Source organism: Charadrius vociferus, unplaced genomic scaffold (assembly GCF_000708025.1).
Source record: "Charadrius vociferus isolate BGI_N301 unplaced genomic scaffold, ASM70802v2 scaffold52, whole genome shotgun sequence".
NCBI classification, from domain to species: domain Eukaryota; kingdom Metazoa; phylum Chordata; class Aves; order Charadriiformes; family Charadriidae; genus Charadrius; species Charadrius vociferus.
Window position 1 is genome coordinate 4,027,120 of NW_009647572.1, and position 22,128 is coordinate 4,049,247.

At 36.8% G+C, this 22,128-nt stretch overlaps 1 protein-coding gene across 2 annotated transcripts in view; it reads right to left on the reverse strand.

Moving 5' to 3' along the window:
• Window positions 1-492: 492 nt before the first annotated feature.
• Window positions 493-22,128, reverse strand: part of PNPLA8 (patatin-like phospholipase domain containing 8) — a 40,084-nt gene continuing 18,448 nt past the window's right edge. For both annotated transcript variants that reach the window (XM_009880862.1, XM_009880861.1), the window contains 3 exons: window positions 21,297-21,491; window positions 3,185-3,380; window positions 493-1,089 (listed from right to left, as the gene is read on the reverse strand). In XM_009880862.1, coding sequence (XP_009879164.1) covers window positions 815-1,089; window positions 3,185-3,380; window positions 21,297-21,491 — 666 coding nt within the window. In that variant the 3' untranslated portion in view covers window positions 493-814. The remainder of the gene's footprint in view (window positions 1,090-3,184; window positions 3,381-21,296; window positions 21,492-22,128) is intronic.

The window sequence follows — 22,128 nt, forward strand, 5'->3', positions numbered from 1 at the left end:
ACTGCTAATCTTTTTTTTTGACTAGAGAAACCTTAAGTTTGGCATCCAAACCTGAAGCTTCTATAGTAAGCTCCTGATTCACTTCACAAGTGAACTATTTCAATGTTTTACTTTTTTTATCCTGTGACAGGAACAGCTGCTCAAGTGAAATTTTGGGGCTTGGGATTATTTTCAAATAATGAATGAACCAATCTGAAGTTATCCCGATAAAAACAATAAGCAGCAAGTCCTAAAAATCAGTTAATTTTGATAATTTAATGTGCCATTTGTAGTCATCCAAACATCTTAATACTGTTATGTACAAAACCCACTGAAAATAAAAAAAGAATTTAAATGTTATCTTTCAAATGTAAAAGTGCAATTAACACAGGCAACGTTTTTGTAAGAACATTGCATTTCTATTAAATTCACTGGCTGTAAGAGCCTAACAGGTATACGACCTACACTAAAGTGAACGAGGATTTTATTTTTGTTAATTTTGAATAAGCCTGGTAGTTGATAAATAAACTTTTACTGCCACCATAATTATGGTACGTACATCCAAAAATGCATAGCACAATTGTTTTCATAATTTTCAGTTTTACTGACTTTAACAAAGTAGAGCAACAGTAAGATCCATAAAGTTCAAAAAATAATTAACACCATAAGACCTTGTATCAAGTAAATGTGCACAAAACAGCCTGAATGGCTTTCTCCAGAATTCCGATAGCTTTCCAAAGATGTCATTTACTCCCAATAAACATCCTTCCTTTACAGTACTGAATGGATTTTCTGGTACAAGATTAACATTTATGATCTTTCATGCATTACATATTCACAATTTGGAAAGAAAGGGAAGGCCTTCATACATGTCAGCCTTTAATCTTATCCAGTCCTGAAGTCTCTGCAAAGTTGTTTTTTCTTGTGTTAATATTTTTGCAGCTTTTCTCAGTTTTTCTTCATTTCGTTCTAAATAACGAATTCCGTCTGTCTGCAGCTGATTGAGTTTCTCTTTACGACTTTCATCCAGAGGTATGTCTTCATTCATAAGAGGGTTAAATCTGAAGTAAGTATCTGGGGGTAACAGCGCATCCAGCATGGTGTGAACTTCTGTATCGACAACAAATGAAGGAAACAGTTACATTTACCTGAGACAGACAAATAGTCCTCCGCTCCCTGAACAAGTCCTCTGGAGTGACACAGTAAGTGTAAATATGTGCAGTTTTGCTGAGTGGATGTGTTTCCACCGTTGCCTCATCAAAACCCCTTTCTCATTAGAAGGTTTGCAAGTGACCCTGTAGCGCTGTTTACTCTGGAAAAGCTTCATCTTTTATGCTAAGAAAACTTCACTGGTATGACAATTAAGAAGGTTTTGCAGCTCTTCAGGTTTTTAATTACACATACATTCTATTCCTTTGCAAATCAGAGTGCATTCTGAAGAGCACGAATGTAACTGACATCCTCCCAATTCAGGATATGCAGGATTTGTTACACTCAGTCCTAATGGAAGTAGGTATTATGAAACCGATAGCTATATATTCTTCTCTAATCTTAAGGACTGCAGTAAAAAAGATGTAGGTTTAAAGCTTTCTTTTGTTTGCAACTAATTCATTTTTTACATATTACTACAGATTTTGGGTTTGAATTTAACTTTCATGTAATTCAAAATGTTTAAATTATAACAGTTCAGTTAACTAGTACAATAATAAGCTACCTAATGTATTTGTAGGTTCCTCTCTTCCTTTTTCCCTCTTTTATAACCTATTTTCTCTCCTTTTAGATTTCTTTTCTATCTGTTGGCTCCCTTAAAATTCCGTTTCCATTACTTCTTTCATCTTTCATTTCCATCTTCTTTGCATTCTTACCACACTTCCCTATTCTTTTACCGTTATATAAAAATTTTAAAGTGAAAAAACTATTATGGGTAAGACTACAGCAAAGGTTCTTGTTAACCTGAAATCTCAGCTTGGTCCCTCCTCTCGTAAATTCCTCAGTAGGTTCTTGTTAACCTGAAATCTTCTCAGCGTGGTCCCTCCTCTCGTAAATTCCTCAGTTATGTCTCTGTTCTTGTCTCACCACATCCAGTCTGTCTTGCCCTATAGTCTCCTCTTTGTCCTTCATAATACAACTTCCCAGTTGCTCAAATCTACTCTCCCCTCTCTCCATTTCCTCTCCTTTGGTCTCCACAATAAACTTTCCTCTCCTCCTTTTCCCCAATCAAATTTCTTGCCTCATTTTTCTGCTGCGATGAAGCTTTCTTCCCTTGATAGAATGTCTCTCCTTTCCACGATTGTGCAAAAACCAGAGGTGGCTGAAAAATCTAGCTTTTTCTTACTAATGACAGTTGACAGAGATCATGCAGCAAGGGATCTAGACCATAAGAGTATTTCTTGATCCCTAGATTTTTACAATATCAGTTCCCTTTATAAGAGGAAAAAAAGCATCTGCCTATCAGTATTTCCTGTTTATAAAACCAAAACACATGTAAACTGCTACTGGTAGAGTTCCAGTGTACTCCCATCCTAGGAACAGAGCTTATTTTGGAAAGCATGTGCTTGGTTCCTCCTGACAGCAATGGAAGTCATGAACGTCGGCAGATACAGTCTACTCCTTGGAAAAGCGTGTGTTAAGGACATATAGAAAAGAACTAAAATACTTTTTCTAAAGCTGTTGAAAACCAATCAGTGTTCTATATTAACTATTAAGCTTTTATGTTTATGGAAGAAACAAACCAAATAAGAAAATACAATTTTTCTATTGAAATGAATTCCCGAGTATGCCTTTATTCAGAAGCACAAGTAAAAACATATTGCTTTGTATAAATCCTGTTGGGTTATCGTTGTCATTCTGATTTTTAAGGTACCTCTTATCTCTAGTATACCTGTGTCATCAACCTTATATTTACACTTGAGAACTCATAAGCTAAAAGAGCTTAGCAAGAACATAGTGAAGATGAAGACTCACAGAGATGAGGTGAAGAAATGCATTCATATTATCATCTCCAGAAAACCTGTAATACTGGTATTAAAACACCAATTGTACCTAATGAGTTACAGATAGCCGTGTTTCAAGTAGTTTCAGTGGGGCGGGCAGAGAGGAGAAGGGGAGAGACAAAAGGTTGTACATTGCTCTCTGAATTGAAACCGTAATTCTAAGAAACATAGAAACCTGAAAACAGAATACAAACGTATCTTGAGACACCAACCTTCTGTGTCAGTTGCACTGCTGATAACATTTGTGAGTTTGGCTTTCAAACTGGTGTACGTGACATTCGTCTTTCCCTCACTTTCGTATCGACCAGTGCCCAACGATACTAGACACTGTAATGGAACATTTGGCCAAAGACACTTGCACTCATGAACTGCCAGTGCAGAAGGATTATTTAGAAGCAGGCCTCCATCCTGTAAATTAAAAAAAAGTACAAATGTTATATGTTATGTATAGAAGAGGTAGGCTGAAACAGCAGCATTCACTGGAATACCTGAAGAAGTTAAGACCTTGTCTTCTCAAGACCTTTTAGGTAAGACAGATAGGCATATTGACAACTTTTTAAACAACCAAAAAGTCTGCATCCTAAAATGTTTACTACTGGTATTACAAGGACATATTCTGTAACTAAATCCAAATCACTACCTGCGGATTCCAAAATAAATAAATAAAAACTCACAAGAGCTAAGTTTGGCCAAAGCTACTTTATAAACACAATCATTACATAGGATGATTACATAGGATGCTATAGCCTGGATTAAGAGTTGGAAAATCACAGAATCATTTAGGTTGGAAGAGACCTACTGAGCTTTCCTGGTCCAATCCCCCTGCTCAAGCAGGGTCACCTACAGCACATTGCCCAAGGCCATGTCCAGTTGGGTTTTAGAGCATCTCCAGAAATGGAGACTCCAAAACCTCTCTGGGCAACCTGTTCTGGTGTTTGCCCACCCTCACAGTAAAAACTTTTCTTGTGTTCAGATGGAATTTCATGTGTTTTAATATGTGCCATTGTCTTTTGTCCTGGCAGTAGGTACTGCTGGGAAGAGTACTGCTCCCTCATCTTCACTCCCTCTCATCCTTTATTCGTACACATTGGTAAGATCACCCCTGAGTGTCCTCTTCTCCAGGCTGAACAGTCCCAGCTCTCTCAGTCTCTCCTCATATGAGAGATGCTCCAGTCCGTTCATCATCTTTGTGGACCCATGTGCGACTCACTCCAGTGTGCTCATGTCTCTCTTGTACTGGGGAACTGGACACAGTACTCCAGACATGACCTCAGCAGTGCAGAGAGGAAGGATCACCTCCCTTGACCTGCTGACAACACTGTTCCTAATGTAGTCAGGATGCTGTTGGCCTTTTTTTGCCACAAGGGTGCATTGCTGGCTCACATTCAGCTTCTTGTCCACCAAGACTCTGAGGTCCTTCTCTGCCAAACTGCTTTACAACCAGTTCTCAGCATGGGATGGTGCATGGGGTTATCCCTCCCCAGATGCACGACTGCCTATCCTCTTGTTAAACTTAATAAGAATCCTCCAGCCTGTTCACATCCCTCTGAGTGGTAACCCAACCATCTGGTGTACTAGCCATTCCTCCCAGGTTTGTACCATCTGTGAACTTCCAGGTACACTCTGTCCCATCATTTACGTCATTAATGAAGATGTTAAATAGCATTGGCTCCGGTGTTGACCACTGGAGTACACCTCAAGTGACTTGCTTCCAACTGGACTTTATGACACTGATCTCAACCCTCTAGGCCTAGGCATTCAGTTAGTTTGCAGTCCACCTCGCAGTCTACTATCTAATCCATACTTTATCAGCTTGTCCATGTTGTTGTTATGGGAGATAGTGTCAAATGCCTTATTAAAGTTGAGATAAACAACATCCACTGCTTTCCACTTGTCCACCAAGCTAGTCCATCATTGCAGAAGACTACCAGGTTGGTCAATCATGAGTTCCCCTTTGTAAATCCACGCTGACTATTCATGATCACCTTCTTGTCCTTCATGACTTTGGAAATCCTTTCCAGGAGGATTTCCTCCATCACCTCCTGAAGGATTGGGCTGAGTCCAACTAGCCTGTAGTTCCCCAGAGCTTTCTTTTTTCCCTTCCTGAAGACAGGAGTGATATTTGCTCTCCCAATCACTATGATCATTTAAAGATGATCAAGAATCACCTTGCAATGGCATCAGCCAGCTCCATCAGCACTCATGCGTGCGACCCATCAGGCCCTATGAATTTATGTATCTCCAGTTTAACTCCTCCCTAACCTGGCTCTCCTCCACAAAGTGTAAGTCATCCCTGCACTGGACTTTCCCTCTAGCTTCAAGGGCCTGGGATTCCTGAAAGCCATTTTTACTGGTAAAGACTGAGACAAAGGCAGCATTAAGCATCTCAGCCTTTTCCATGTCATTTGTCACCAGCTCCCCTGCCCCATTCAGTAGCGGGTCCATGTTTTCCCCAGTCTTCCTTTTGCTGTTGATGTACTTGTAGAATCCTTTGTTATTGCCCTTCACATCCCTCTCCAGATTCAACTCTAGGCCAGCTTTTGCTTTCCTAACTCCATCTCTGGAAGACTGGACAAGAGCTCTACACTCCTCCTGGGTCACCTGCCCCTGCTTGCATACCTTTTGTATGCTTTCTTTTTATGCCCGAGTTCAGTTAGGACCTCCTTGTTCATCCATGCCTGCCACCTTTGCTTGATTTCCTGCTTTTTAGGATGGTCCTTTCTTGATCTTGGAGGAAGTGATCACTGATTATCAGCCAGCTCTCCTGGACCCCTCCTCTCTTCAAGGTCATAGCCCACAGGACTCTTCCAAGCAGATCTCTCAAGAGGATGAAGTCTGCTCTCATGAAGTCCAGGGTGGTAGTCCTGATTTTTCCCTGCTCCCTTCTCTTAGGATCTTGAACTCCATCATCTCATGGTCACTGTAGCCAAGGTCTTCTTTTAACTTTCACATCCATGACCAGTTCCTTATTCTTCATAAGGATCAGGTCCAGCAAAGCACCTCTCCTTATTGGCTCCTTCATCAATTGTGCCAGGAAGTTGTCATCAATACACTCAAATGTCCTAGGTTGCTTGAGCTCTCCTGTATTGTCCTTTCATCAGGTGTCAGGGTGATTCAAGCTCCCCCTGAGGACCAGGCCCTGGGAACATGAGGCTTCTTTAAGTTGTCTGAAGATCAGAATTCAGCCCAAGACTAACAGGAACAAAGGCTATTCTTAGCAAATTCTGGAAGTGAGGAGAGACATCTTTTGCCAGCAACATGTCAAAAGCGTAGGTGATTAGGCTGGGATAAAATACTTTAGGACTAATAACAATCAGTATGACTGACAATAAGTCTGAGAAGGATTCGGACAAGGAGATTTCGACCTAGCAAATCTCAAAAACTATGTTCAGCCCTTCTTAGAAGTAAAATGATCATCACTCCAATTAAGAAATGGATTACTTTGGACTTTGAATTCAACAGGACATTCTATATTAGGAATGCCTTTAAATAAAAAGCAGTTACAAAGGCAAAACTTAAGCTGAAAACATTATCAATACCAGAGACAGACCTTTATAGCCAAAATCTACACAAAAAACCCCATGTAAAACAGAAAAGAAACAGAATATTGACTACTTAAGCATTATGCAAAAGCTCCCTGAACTCCCTATATGCCATACCTGACCATCACATCACAAGAACAATAAAAAAAAAGCAACTTTACTCAGGAATAGTTTAGAATAAAAAAAATGTTTTGGACTTGATAAAAGGAGTTTCTGTAAAATTTTAACTACAGCTGTGCTAGATAAATCAGTAAAAACAGGATTACTGAGCTGAGTATTTAGGGGATTTCGTTTATTTTAATTAAGCTTTCATTTTAACCTACAAAAAGCTCTTTGAACTCCTTCTGGATACTGTCCGCTTTGCTCAAAACACTGCTAAAATGAATGGTCTCTTCAGTCCCCGTTATCCTTTGCTTACGTTTAAATTAGCTTCTACATAGAAAACTAAACACAAGGATGTTTTTGTCCTTGATATAGTTCCCCATGAATCTTAATCTAAAATCTTAATAGTTATCTTTGTGGTGTTTACTTTTTTCTTTAATTCTAGATTAAAAACATGCTTACCAAATAATTTCCACTGATCTTGTCAATATAATTTAAATAAACGTGATTGTTTCACCATTGGAAAAATAGTTTTATCAAAAGTTAGGAGGTATATAATACTAGAATACTGTAATATTTTTTTGTAATACTGACAAATAAAAGATCAAAGAAAGGTACACTACACATACCTACACATACCAAATATGTATTGTGATGATACCAACAGCTTTGTGCAATGATTTCCATATTTAAACATTCGCCAATTTAGGTTTATTGACATTTCAGTAAATATCCATTCCTAATAATTTTCAATTTAGACACCTTTTACATAACTTCTAGCATTTATATAGCTACATGTCATTTTTGGAAAGTTAGAAGTAGGACTCAATAAGGAAGGCAATTGATTATTTTCTTCCCCTCTAGATTATGGTGGATAATGACCACATACTGATCAATATTCTGCTTCAAATCAGCTTCCTCTGTTTAACAAAGATGTTCATCATATTGCTCTTTTGCTTACAACGATCAACTACTGAAGCAGTAAATAACGTTATCAGTTAAATCAGACTATTAAGGACTTACTGAAGGAAATACTGCAATAATTTATTTAATCCTGCAGCTCCAGAAACCTTAGCGCTAATTATGTCAAAGGCTGAAATTCTTGTGGAAAAAATTTTCACAATTTTAAAATTAGTTGCAATGGTTTCACATGGATGTGAATTCTAAGAAAACTGTAAACAACAAAGAACTTCCAGTTCTAAGATTAAAAAATTAAGACTGTCTTCAAACATCCCTCCATTTTTATTATTAGATATATTGCTATGGTACAGTCTGTGCACACCGAAAAAGGGAGACAATATGACCAGTATATTAGATAAACTACTAGATTATCAACATACACCTGGGCTAAAAGCAAAACCAGTAGGTCAAATGATTATCCCCGTGAATTGAGTACTCATGAGGTCAAACTGGGAATACCACGCACAGTTTTGGACACCCACTTACAAGGCACTGAAAAACTGGAATACAGTAAAGAACCACGAACATGGCTCAGGGGCTGAAGCATATAACACATGAGATGAGATGTAGGAAACTGGGTTTGCTTAACTTGGAAAAAGAGGAAGCCAAGCAGGAATCCGATCACAATCTTCCACTACCGCAAGGGGGAGAAGACACAGCCAGACTCTCAAAAAAAAGTGCAGCATAAGAGCCGGAGAAACTGCGGAATCTCCATCCCTGGACATTTTCAAAACTCAGGTGGGCAAGGCCTTGAGCAACTTGACCTAACTTTGAGGTTTACCCTGCTTTGAACAGAAGGCTGGACCAGATGACCTCTGGAGGCCCTGTCATCCTCTGATTTTCCTAAGATTCTACTCCATTTAAAGTAGTAGTGTATGAATCATAGATGCCCATTATTTTAGCTGTAAAATGCAAATACATTTTAAAAGCCATTCTTATTAGAAACTGAACTTTGTCAGTCCAAACATGCATTTTCCATAGGCGACTCATACATTGGAATCTGTAACTGAAAGGGTAACTTACAGGAACTCTTCAAATGACTAAATTACTGACCAACAGCCGCAGAAATGTGCAATTGTCCCAAGTTCCGAGTTAGGACTCAGTGTTGGGCAAATGGCCAGAGTAGAGCTCTCATTCTCTCTGTTCTCCCGTTCTTAGATGGTCTGGCCTTCCCTACATTTCACCATCTCTTCTCATTTAGCTAGTTCTCAATCCACCTGCAAACTCTTTTTAACTTCCCAAACATACATGAGTCACCCCTTCCCTTTTGCATTCTGCTGTGTTGCTACCATCAGTGCACTGGCAAGTACGATACACTTCTTCATACTCTGAACTTTGTAAAACCACTCCCCACTTGAGTCAACTTAATTTGCTGGCAGTACACTGAGCACAAACTGCCATAGTAGGAATGTTAATGCACGTAAGTGCTGAAAATGGGTTTAGACCTCTGCTCACACCACGCAGATAAAGAGTGGGTAAGAAGGCTTTTTTTAACATTTCTAATAAAAATAACAGAAATAATAAAATAAATTAATCTTAAAATGGAGCTTAATACATATAAATTCAAGCTTGTTAGCGATAGCAGAGCAGTGATCTCAGGGACTGGGACATTACTTTCAGTCTTTTGCCAAAGGCTTTCCAAGTGGTAAACATTAACTGTTATGTTTTGTTTAATATTTTATCAGCTAATTCGCAAGTGAACTCAACGAAATGTTTTTTTAATACAGATTTTTCAAATAAATTCCCCACAGAACTGTAACCGTATTTTTAGGGCTTGCTGGTTGTTAGTCGGCAGTCTAAAGCTGCAGCTAATATTTTCTATAAACTTTCTGGTAGTTGCAAAATAGACAGGGAAGGCTCCCTCATGATTTGACTACCAGATAAGTATTTAAATTATTTAATGCAGGAAAAATGCACCTTTTGTAGGCATGTGCTCCAATGTGTCTCTAGTGAAGACACTCTGCTTTCCCAGTTCCAGGGATAAAGAAAGGTCCAGTTAAACGGTATGAAATAGATGGAGACAAATTCTACAACCACAAGGAAAACACATCAGGAAGTCTCAATGAAAGCAAATGCTCCAGACCACTCGGGAGCCTGGTAGCACAGGATCTTCTGAAAATCTTGTCCCATTTAAAAAATTACGGTGAACGTGCATAAAATCACCACTCATATTCAAGTCAAAACTTTAAAAACAATTATTTAAAATTAAGATGTTAAGAAAAAATAACCAGTTTGAACCACACTTTACCACAGGCAGTTGTTTCTAACAAGTTCAGAATACTCTGTACATTCATTGTATTTCCTAATTTTGTCAGACTCAAGCTGTGCCTTGTTAACTGTTCTGTGTAACATCCTGTGTGCTGCAGTTTCACTAAAATGATGCTAAGCTTTGCGAAGAAAATAATTTAGCACTGGATGAGGGATATATAACTTCAGAAAGCCAAGTCTGATATTTGGAAGCTGAGTTTGTTGGCTCCATAGTAACCATTTCACCTCACTGCCTATGCAGACATGCTTTGAATTTTAGTTCACTTTTACAGACTTGCTCTGTTGTTTACTTGCATTGTCTTTGTGAAAAAGCGGAGACAGAAGTAGTACAAAGCTATCACCGGCCAGGACAAGACAAGCTAAGATTCTGAATGGACTTTTGAAAAGTATTTTTCAAATTCTACGTTTAAAGTCAACACAAAGATAATAAATATGCAGATCAAGGGTAGGGTTTATTGCTCCAAATGAGGAGTTTGAAGAGTTGCTGCACTACTACAAGGGGTTACTTCTTAGAAAAAGCAACTAATTTAAAAACATTTACTCTAGTTTCCACAAGTAAAATGGGTACGCCTTGCTGAATTGTTCTGTAATACGTTTACATAAGTAGCAGCAAATGTTCTCAAAGTAGAAGACAGGAATGAGAAACAGGAGAGTTAGTTTACTGCTTGTAAGAACTACTCATACAGATCACTTCAAGATTCACATCGTGACTTCGTCCTCTCATTGCACTGGGCACCCAGGGCCATTATGAGAACGTTCGTATATTCACATATAAAGTTTTAAGGTTTGCTCAGTCAAACATCACTGGGTTACCAAATCACAGTTATTAACATATACTTTGTGAAAAAGGAATCTATACATTCAGCTTTAACTATGCAATAAACTATCCCCTATAGTGTTCAGTACAAATATATGCTCCTCAATACAAAGGTTATATGATCATCCTGTTGGGTGAAGTGTTTGCAATATTACATTAATTACGGCTCTGCCCTTGTGAGTAATCAGTCACTCTGGTCACAGCACTACTGAGGATGACTCTGCTGAAGAGGAGCTCCCAGCAAGTACAGGAAATCTTTATGTCCCTGCACAATCTGTTTTGACCCCATAAAATACATAATGTTTTATAAACATGAAACAGTACAGAAGTAGAATTGTTTCCTCTTTATCTTGGTGACAGCCATGTATGGCAGTGACAATATTTCCAAGAAAACTCTGAAACGTACAGCGCACTAGAACAATTTGGTTTACCTTCATTCTAATAGTGGGGCCTGATCCACTTTGCTTCATGAGAGATGGGCAAGAAAAGATTTTTTTAATATATAGATAATTTTCTATAAAGAATACAATGACCTACCATTATCTCTTTATGCAAATATTTCATCCAATTTATTTAGAAAGATATACCCTTGCTTCATAATCATGTTAATAGGTATGCTATTGGGTCAACTATATACAATTTATGATGCATTCTGCACTATGCCAATTCCCAGAGGCCTTAATTGGTGACAGATATTAATGCAATCCTCCTATACACCAGATTTCTAACAATTTCAGAATGAACTGACTCTGTTACTTAAGGAGAGGCAGAAATGATCGTTTAAATTCCTGAGATAAATGTCTTGTGCTCATTACTTCGTAAGGATATCAAAATTACGATTTCAGACATTAGAAAAACAAACACTCTAGAACTGTGGTAAGTAACTGCTCAAGTGTGCACTGAAAAAGTGATTCCCTTTGAACTGGCTAGTGGAAAAACTCTTTAGAAAATACTCGTACAGAAAATGAAAATTAAATGGATTTGTATCTATATTACTGAATGACACTAAAGTTAAAGTTTCCATTACTGCTGTCTTTGACAGTTAAAAAAAAAAAATCAGAAGGTACATTTGCTAGATTTGTAGTTCTACTACACCAGCTGCAAAAAGAGAACATTTTATACTGAGATGACGTTACATAAAGTTAAAAAAAACCCACTCTAATACAGTTTGAAAGTTTACTGAAAAGCTTCCTTTTCAGTACAACTGTTCTCCCATACAGTATTTACCGTTTTTTTTTTCCTAAAAATTAGAAACACTGTAATACACTGTTTGCATACACACAAATGTTATGCTAAATGCTTCTGAGAGCTATCAATACTATTGCTATTATAAGCTAAATATTTTACACTATTTTATCCCACATTACCCATGTTTCCTCTTGACATTTCTTTGGAATGAATGGTTGGCTGATGTAGACTGCTAGGTGATTATCTTAAATTATTAACTCATCCCAGCTAGTCATTAATTCACAGAAAATGACCAGCTGCTCTGAAGACATTACTGAATTCATGGTTTTATGTCAGATATGGAAAATGTACTCTTACACTGCACTGGCAAAAATTTGCTAAATATCAGCAGACATCATGAACGAAAGAATTATTGGGCAATAAAATATATTTTCATTAAAAGCACAAACTGCGCACTGCAGATTTAAATACATGAATTCTGCAGTGAACAACAGGACACATCACCAAAATAAGATTTTAACTGGTTCCCAACTGATGAATTGCCTGTAATACTATGAGTGAGGATCATAGTGTGCAACCTAAGAGAAAAAGCTGGCCCTGTGGTTTAATCTATACTGGCCCCATACACAGGCCCAGGCTCCGGTTCTCCATGTGATGTTTGTGAAGCACAGGCAAGAGTATGGGCAAAAAGGAAAAAAAAGGTCCCAACAAACAAAGAAAACCAACCAAAAAACCCCATGGATCTGAATAAAATCTTTCTGGATTCAGATGACACCAGGGGGCTCAAGTCTAGAAGGTTTGTCCTTTCTGACAACATTTAACTTAGGAAGGACATAAAAATTATTTGCTACGGTGGGATGTATCAGACTAAGGAGAAAGCTTTAGTAGTTATGCAAAAGAATCACATTACTATAAAACCTCCACAAGCGAGCAAGAAATCGCAGATCCAGAGATATCCCAATCCTCGTGACAGCCAACCATGTTAGATTTTCAAATTTTCAAAAAATCTTTAAATTTAATTTCCCAAGCTAACAACGTAAATATTGTTCACACTCAATATATTTTTACATCAATAACCTTATTGTTATTAATATTACTTATTGATAGTAGTTTTGCTAATTGGGCTATGCTTATAGCTGTCAGTTTACTGAGGAATGGTAAAATGACAGAAAATACAAAATGCTTTGAGAAAAATACGGAAGAGTACAAAGACTAATAGTGACCCATAAGGAATCCAGGTGATTCGTATTATTGGATATATCACTGATAAATGCTATTGAAAATTTGTTGGTTATTCATCTGTTTAAAACTGTACAATAATGAGAATGTTGTAAGCTAACTCTACGGACAACTTCTAAAACTAAATATATTAAACACTCCACAAATTTATTTTTATCTTTCATATTATAATTTCAAACTGAAATTGGATTTCCCATAAAACTCCCTTTTTTATAAAACTATGTAAGCTATTTCAGTTTCTTAATAAAATTTTATTCTTTATTTGTTGACTTAAACATTAAATTTCATTTCATTGCAACTAAAACAAAGCAAGTTCATAACTAAAGGATTTGACCTTAAAATGGACAAAATTTAGGAAATAAAGTGAACTAATTATTGGAGATAACTGATGTGAAGCATTCAGGATTTCGATATGAACTACCTAGTATTTGTCCACAGTGGGGGCAGGGAAAGGGGGAGAAGGAACTGAAGGAAAAAATTCTGCACTTTTACGAGTCCTCTAAATTCAGAAGTACATGGCCAAAATGCAAAATACAAGATGGGTTTATCAAAGGCAGATAAAAATTGAAACAGAAAGTTTTACATAAAGAAAATCTGGATTTATAAAACACCTTAGATGCCAGACCACTGGAAGTGACGAAAGAGACTACAGTGGAGACAGAACTGGCTGATTAGATGGGAAAACAGTCTATATTGAATTGAAAACAGTCCCAGACAAAGAGTTTTCCATCAGAGTTATTCAATGGGTGGTTTGGGCTCATCCTCTTCATTATCGCCTCAAAAGCACGCAACTGGTAATGAAATCTGTTACTGTAAAGTTAGGGGCTTTGCAAATACAAAGGCCTTACTATAAATACAGAATGACTCTAAGGTCTAAGAAAAACCAAAGGAGAAGACACATAGCCAAGCAAAGTGCTCGTAAACACAAAGCTATCCCCTTCAGAACTAAGTTGGAATTGGACCAACCACAAGAAAGACCCGAGTAGAGCACTATCACAGAATGATTTAACCACCTATATATGAAGTAGCTGTTGAAAAGGCAACTGTAATTCTGAGTTCTACCTCCCTTTGAAATAGGAAATACACGACACAGTTAAGACATCATTTAGAATACAGTGTTCCAGCCTGATCAAATTAACTCCTCTGAATTTTGCTTCTAATTTAGAAATGCTAATTTTGAATTTGGAATATCATTCAACTTTGCCCAATATGTCTCGGGTCATGCCAAAACACACTGAACAGTCCAGTTTCAAGGAAGATTACTCGAACTGCAGCAGGTGCAATGAAGGACCATTAGGATGATCAAGAGAACACAGAGCCTATTTTGCAAGATTGAGACAGACTGGTATATTTAGACCAAGAAAATAAAAAAGGCTGTAAGCGCTTTCTATATACTTATCAGAAGGGTAAATAGTACAAGAAGATAAGTTAATTAAACTAGAGAACATTACTGGCACAAGGACAATTTGTATCTATTAGCTACCAATAGACTTAAGAGTGAAAATCAGAAGTTTTCTAGCCAGGAGAAAAACGAAGACATATCTTCTTGAAATAACCTTTTACAAGGGTAGCAGCAGCCAAGACAGCGTTACATTTTTATGAACTACAGTCTACGATGCAGTTGGCAACCATGACAGAGGACTGAATTTGACCTGAGGGAAACTGTTTCGTTCTATACTCTTTTATTGTTTTTTCCTAAGGAAATGCCAGCTGAAATAATTCTAAATTCTGTAACCAAAAATCTAAAATATATCCACCACTAAAACCCAGCAGGGTAAATATACCCCCAGTAAAAGAAACACTGCAAGGTAAACAATCTTTGAAGAGATTGCCAACTGATTTGGGATTTGCAAAATCAACACTATAGATTAATCCTTGCATTGGAAGAGAAGAAGGTCAGCACAAGAAATAAGGCTTAGACACTGTGCCCTATTGGACTAACGGGAATGCGCTGGGTATTGAACTAACTGCCTTTATGCACATTTCCCATCCATGGTGAAAACTATTCCTACCACAGTACTAAGACCTGTATCCACGAAAGAAGAGGGCAGTTTCCCTAACTCCAATACAGAAGGCAAATTAGAGGCTGGATAGTAGCTGACAAAGCATGAAGTAATTGTTCGCATTAAGCACCAGGCCACTATATATCGTAAACAAGGTTTCCTTAAGGGAAGAGGTAACAGTATATCAATAGTCCCACTACATTCTTAGGCTTTTATTTGCAATGAATATCACAAGGCTATTTCGTATGGAAATACGGCCCCATTCAAGTCAGTATCAGACAGATATGCAACCCGGGAAGATAAAAATCACAATCTATCAAGAATTAACAGTAAATTCTTCTTTTTGATCTAAGAAATGGAGGCTGGTAACATCAGAACTTGAGAGCAGCAACCTAGATTGTCTCTACAGACACTAAATTGACTCAGTTCTTAATTTTTCACTATACCAGCCTCCTCTGATTTTACAAGATTTGTTTTATAGCAAGTATTAGCTGGTAAACAGTGTGAATAAAGATATACGGACCCAGAAGTCTAAGCAAAAAACCAGTTACATGTAACACAGCCCATTTGGGAGGTTTTTTGTTTGTTTGTTTGTTTTAATAAGCACAATAAATTACACTTAGCAAAGCATCACTCTGAATCACTGGAGATAAAAATAATGCATCCAAGTTAAATGCCAAAATATACTCTCGATTTAATTTCACTAAACAAATCTTCCAGTAACACCTTACTTAGCAAGTCCCTGCAATCTTGCAAGCAGTCTGCTCTGCAAAATACTACTGGTGCAGTAACCACAGCAATTTCACGAACTGGGAAACTGCATGATGTGCATCCACCTTAAGAGCTGCTAATCAAACCTCTAGAATCCATAAGAGAAAAAGAAATGCACGTATTCGTGGAGCTGACACATTCCAGTAAACTCCCTCTTCCTTAAACAGTAGGCGACATTGGCTCCAAGGCTGTAGGAAAATGTGTATGGCAACAAGTAGACAGAGAAACAAAGAAATATTTGTTTCTATCGTTGTGAGAACAAGATACACCTATTAAACCACAGTCTGTATAAGCTCTGGTGCATACTGATCACCGTGGCATATCCTAAGAATGAAAAGAACTTCAATGTGACCTATATTCTATGTCTTCTTAGAGCCTGGGAAGCACCCTTGAATCTAATTTTAAAAGCTACCGTGTAAAACCAATTAGGGTAGGATCCACTAAGCGAATCACTTTTGAAGGCCTCTCCTGTAACAAGCTACAAAGATGAAATGGCTTTACAGATTTACTGCCTAATAAAAGGAAGGGAAAAGTTTGAAAAATATAAAGAACCTGTGTATTATCTTTTTTTAATGAAGGTGACACTTGAAATTTTAGTTACATCATATTATTGTACTATACATATTTTTTATTTCTAGGTCGTATTCTCACCACACATCCTGTTACACCTGCATTATTAAAACTCTGCTAACAGACTGGCTGCCAATTTAACCGCTTTAGTATCTGATCTTGCTCAAAGAAAATGTGACTATTTGAACACCAGCATTTTAATAAATGGAATTGTAATACAGCAATGAAATCATAGGAAGCTATCAAGAAAAATATGATCAGGTCCTTTTTATTAAACTGACCGTATTTTATTTTGAGAAAAAACTGTAGCTTTGTTAAACACAACCATCACACACGCAACCCCTGCTGCCCTTTTAATTAATCCTGTGGGACAAATTTAGTTTTTACTGTAAAACCTGGTAAATGAAGCGTGCATAATGATTTTGTTAAATCTCAAATTGTGCTTTTAATTAATTGGCAATTTCCTCAGCATACTGTACTGTCTACTGAAGTAACATTATTGAGTATCCCTAATGCTTTCACACTACAGGGGAAAAAAAAAAAAAGAGAGGAAGATATATAAGAAACAACAGCCCTCTGTGGAAAGCAGAAAAAAAATAAAAATCACTGTTTCTAACAGGACTGGTTGTAACTGGGGAGAGGCTAAGAGATCCTCCATGCTTCATAAATAGATTTTAGTATAAAAAAGCTGACATACGTGGCAATACAGCTTCTATATTGTAATATCATGACTTGTTCTCTCTTGACTTACACGGCTCCTGGAGAAGCATGTTACAGGGATTAAATCCCTTTGAATGTTAATGTGTTCCTCTTTTGAACCACAAAGAATATTAATCCTCCTCCCCTCATCTACCAACAGCTGCACTGTTTTTTCCTACTTGACAGAGTGGAACCAGATAGCATGGCACGATTGACCTGATTGTAAATATTGTGATTGTTTTTGAACTGCTTACTTTTTGTGGAAATTTAACAAACCTGGCATCAGCTTATCTGCAGCACAGATAAGAATACGCGTTCAGGCACCTAGAAATCTCTTTCTAAATGATTACATCAGAAGAATTGTAAAAATAATTTATTACCTTATTAATAAATTAACACACATTACAATTGCCTCAAACATTTACAGTGACTAGTACAGGAAGTCAGACTGGAACGTTCCCAGAGAAAGGGAACGCATGTGTGTACACAAATACACATGCATATGTAAGTGTATATATATATTTATAATGGAAAAGTGAGGCAAAATGAACAGCTACAGTTCGGTTCAAGCATGATTCCAGCACATACATCTAGAGTCATACACAAAATCTTTACGAATTAATCTCAACCCTACACATAACTCTCATTCAACTACTTCATACAGTTCGCAAAAGGACTCCAATTTCAACAAAAGCTAGATAACATAAGACAAGAATATGCAGGCTGACCATAAAAGTAGTCCACTACATTTCCATTATCAAAATAAGTATTTTCACATATTTGAAGAGTCCGAAGTCAGATCAGCTGCCAGAGTGCTCTTCATTCAGATTTAAATGTATAACTGACTGATAAGCCAATACAAAACCCGATCTCCCTATAGGATCCTTTAGAGTCCTAAACTTCAGCAAGGAAACAAATACCATTATATTTACTATTCTGAATTTTCATTGACATTTTACAATCATTTTCACATTTTGGCCATCTCTATTCTTTGAATTATTTAGAAATATCAACACTGCAGAAGCAGATTGAAGTTATTAAGAAACTAGCATAGTTTATGTTCAGAAGAGATTATGTTGCCTAATTAATGGACGTTTCCAATCCATTAAAAAATTCCTCAAAAGACCATCATCTTTCTGACACTGTAATACAATAGTGAAGCCTTTGGCATAAATTATTATTTACAACTAATGCGTACTGTGCTGATGCACTTTACAAAAATCATGATACCATTGAGGATGTCTAACAACGTCATGCTTCCTTTAGTTCTGCAGATCAAAAGCAGTGCAACCTGTTAGACAGTGTACAGGCTCTAAGTGGTAAGACAGAAAAGAGCAACTATGTCCACATGAACTACAAATGTTGGTATCATACATGACCTGGTTGATGAACTTAACATGACAACTGCAGTGCACTCTTAGAATAAAGACGCTTAACAAAAATCTACTATCTTGTATTTATGGTATGAGCTATAATTAAGGACTAAAAGTTATTAACATACTTTAATCACAATGCTATTTTAAATGGGAATATGACGGCATTTAGTATTCTATTTATTTAAAAACATATTTATGCATACATATTCTTTTCAATTCATCATTTATACTTTAACAGAGATGAAACTCTTGATTACCTTGCATTTTCCACTGAGGTACCATTAAACCCAAGAATGTAAGGGTAACAGTCTGCTACATAGATAAAGGCTCTTACCCCAGGGTTAAAACAAGACAATTCAAGGTATCTTAAGTGTGCAGCGGTGGATTTATAATCTGAGATAGAAATCTGCATCAACATAAGCACATCAACAGAAATTAGATAATTATGGAAACAGAGATGTGTAAAAGTATAGTCTGGAGAAAGAAAAGCATGAAGGACACGAAAGACGATACCCTTTGGATTCTAAAAGAATTCAAAAGTGTTTAAATATCATGCCTGGGTAGAAGAGAGATTTTCAGATGATAGGAAAGTTTAAGACAGAAAATTTAGCATCTAGTTGTACTACAGTAAACATTTTCAGTACTGAAAATATATTTAGTTCGTTATGGTTTACAAAGGTGAACCACATTGTAAGCCATTGCTTTCTAGTAATTAAAATACATCAAATAGAAAAGAATGGTGTTCGTGAAACAGTGCTGATAAGATCATATGGAAGGGCTTTGTCTAAGAAGTCTGGAATAAGGAAAAATAAACGAGACTTCATTCTAGCTCCATATGTCTGAAAACACTGGATCTAATCTCTATTAACACTAACCATACATTCTCTGGTCTGGTAAATTGAATTTAAAAATGAATATAGATGAAACAAATATCCACCTTACTGCATTTCACATATGTCTGGCAATTCAGAAGTGATGTTACGACAAGTAAATGTCTAAGCACTACACAGAAGTCAAAAATCATGCTGTTTATATAGCTATTCTTCATACAGAAGCACAGACAGACTTTGATGTACTCTCAATTCAAGGAAAGAGGGGGTGGAAAGGTGAGAAGAGGAAGAAAAGTGCTTCACATAGCTTAACACTGACCCATTCAAGCAGTTAAGGAACAGCTTGGAACAGCTCCAAAGGCTAAAGCAGCTCCCTTTCCAGTTTTGCTTTGCCAGATGGAAGACGACCACGTTTCAGGATTTCAGGCAGTGCTTAGGCTTGCAATATCTGTTCTGTTACTCCATTTTTAGCTTTAAAAAAAACACCCAAGCTCATTTGCTTATTTCAGGTACTATGTGATTAAAATGTCTTATCCTGGGGATAAGAACGTGTACCATACTGGGGAGGCTGAGTGCTGGAGGGGGAAGGGAGGGGAAAAAAAAAAGACACTAAATAAAAAGGGGAAACAGAATAAAATGGAAGAACTCTCAGAATGCGGCTGATGTAGTAGCACCATCCTTCCCTCCATGGGAACCCTTCCCCTTCACCCCTCAACTTATGCAGACCTTTCATATAGCTGAATATAATTATTCCATCTCCTTACAAATGTTAATACAAAACATGGAAATATGCTGGTTTTTTTCCAGATTAAATTCTAGCTGTTTCTCTGAGTCAATGCTTCTGTTTATTATCTCTTAATCTAATAATTTTTTCACTATTTCATCTTATACTCCTTATTGATCTGTCAGTCTTTAAACTTCAGTATTACTTGTGCACATTACAATGCTAATGAGATTACACTGCCTTTTAATGGACACCATGAGAAATGCTGTATGTGATCCAGGTACACCTTATTACTCAAAATAGTATTGCTTTCTAGTAGTAAGGCTAATGCCACCGTATGAATTAATATGACAGCAACGTAACAGATGCTTTCTTTAAATTTAAATGATAGAATCCTATGCTGTCTTTGTTGAAGGTCTCTGGTTCAGTCACCCTTTCTAGTCCTTTCTGTCACAGATCTACAACAGATCTTAAAAATAAATACTAACAGTTTTAAATTAATATGTACTGTAAAAAGGATTCTTTCAAAACTCAGAGAACTGGAGAGCAAGAACACAATGGTTACAAAACTACTAAAGAAATTAATTTGCCTTGCTCTTTCCTAACCAGGGTCAGCAACAGAAGCTATAATACAATAAAACAGCATACACTGTTGATAGGAGACACTGCTTTATCCTGAAGGGAATTTCTTTTGCAGTTGTCCTCTGAGTTTAATCTTACTGCTGTGGCATCTCTTACTCTTTTTACGAGCTCAGAACCAGGGTAGAGCTTAATAAGCTATCAACGGAAAGAATTAGGAGTAGAATATAAACTGAAATTAGGCACTAATACAAGGAACACTGAAATGCATAACTTGATTTTTTTCACACTTAACAGTATTGTTAGATTTTAAGTCATACCATCTGTTTAGTGAAATAATGCTCAATGAAATGCCAGCTGTAAGCAGGAAGTCAGAGGCAATTTACAACTCAGATAAGGTTTCCTTACAGGCAAAGAAGAAAGGAACAGCAGAAGAGCTTAAGTTTGTATTGAGAAGAGTAAGATTTTTAAGCTTATACCCCTTCTAGTTCTATAAGGGCTATACAAGCTAAAAAACTCCTTTCTTACTCCTATCCATCCTAGATTTCTTTTCTGCTACCAAATTACTTGCTTAGTTCTGATTCAGGAATTCAGACAGCTTTTTTCTCAGGTATCATGTTGGAAAATACTTACTAAAAGAGAAGATTTCAACTTACCTGATGAAGATCGTTGCCCAAAACATACTCCTGAAAGTAACCAGGTGCAGCGGATGATGCTCTAATGGCCTGCCACAGCTTATACTGACAGCCTCCAATATAATGAGACTTAACACCAGGGAAGTGATTGTAGTTTCTAAAAACAAATGCTTTCAGTGGTGTTCCTCTGTTTACAATGGTGCTTACTGCAGCTACCTAGTGAGTTAGAAAGAGCAAAAGTAGTTATCTATGATGACAATAATAATGACAACTTCCCACAATATGAAATTCAATTTATACCTTAAATACACTTCTGGAATCCTACTTGGTTCATTATATATTTACTTTTGTATAATGCCTGTCTGAATTTTAAGAAGTGAAATTAAAAAAAAACACTAACCCCTCTTCAAACCAAATTCCCTAAAGAAAATGTTATTTTTAATCTGAAATTTTTTGTTTCCAGTGGCTAATCCATTTCTACCAATATCTATCCACTGATATTTAAACAAAAAGCTGGTGCCATTTATGATTTTAAAATATTTTGCCTTTATCAATAATAGTTCATTCGCAAAAGTCTGTCACCAGCAATGCAACAATGCCATTAAATCCAAATGTTAGAAAGGTCAACCAAATTCTTTCTCCAAGAAAACGATTACTTAATACTGCAATCTGAGTTAAAGAATTGCAGGAAGAATCTCTCCCAAAGAAAAAAACCAAAAGAATCAAACACAAATCTTTCAAGGCTTTTTGCAAGAACCCTGAAATGTCATCAACAGAAAGTCACATATGTAAATCTATGTGAAAAGCCAAAACGGTATTTCCATAAAACAAAACTTACGACTGAAAAACAAAC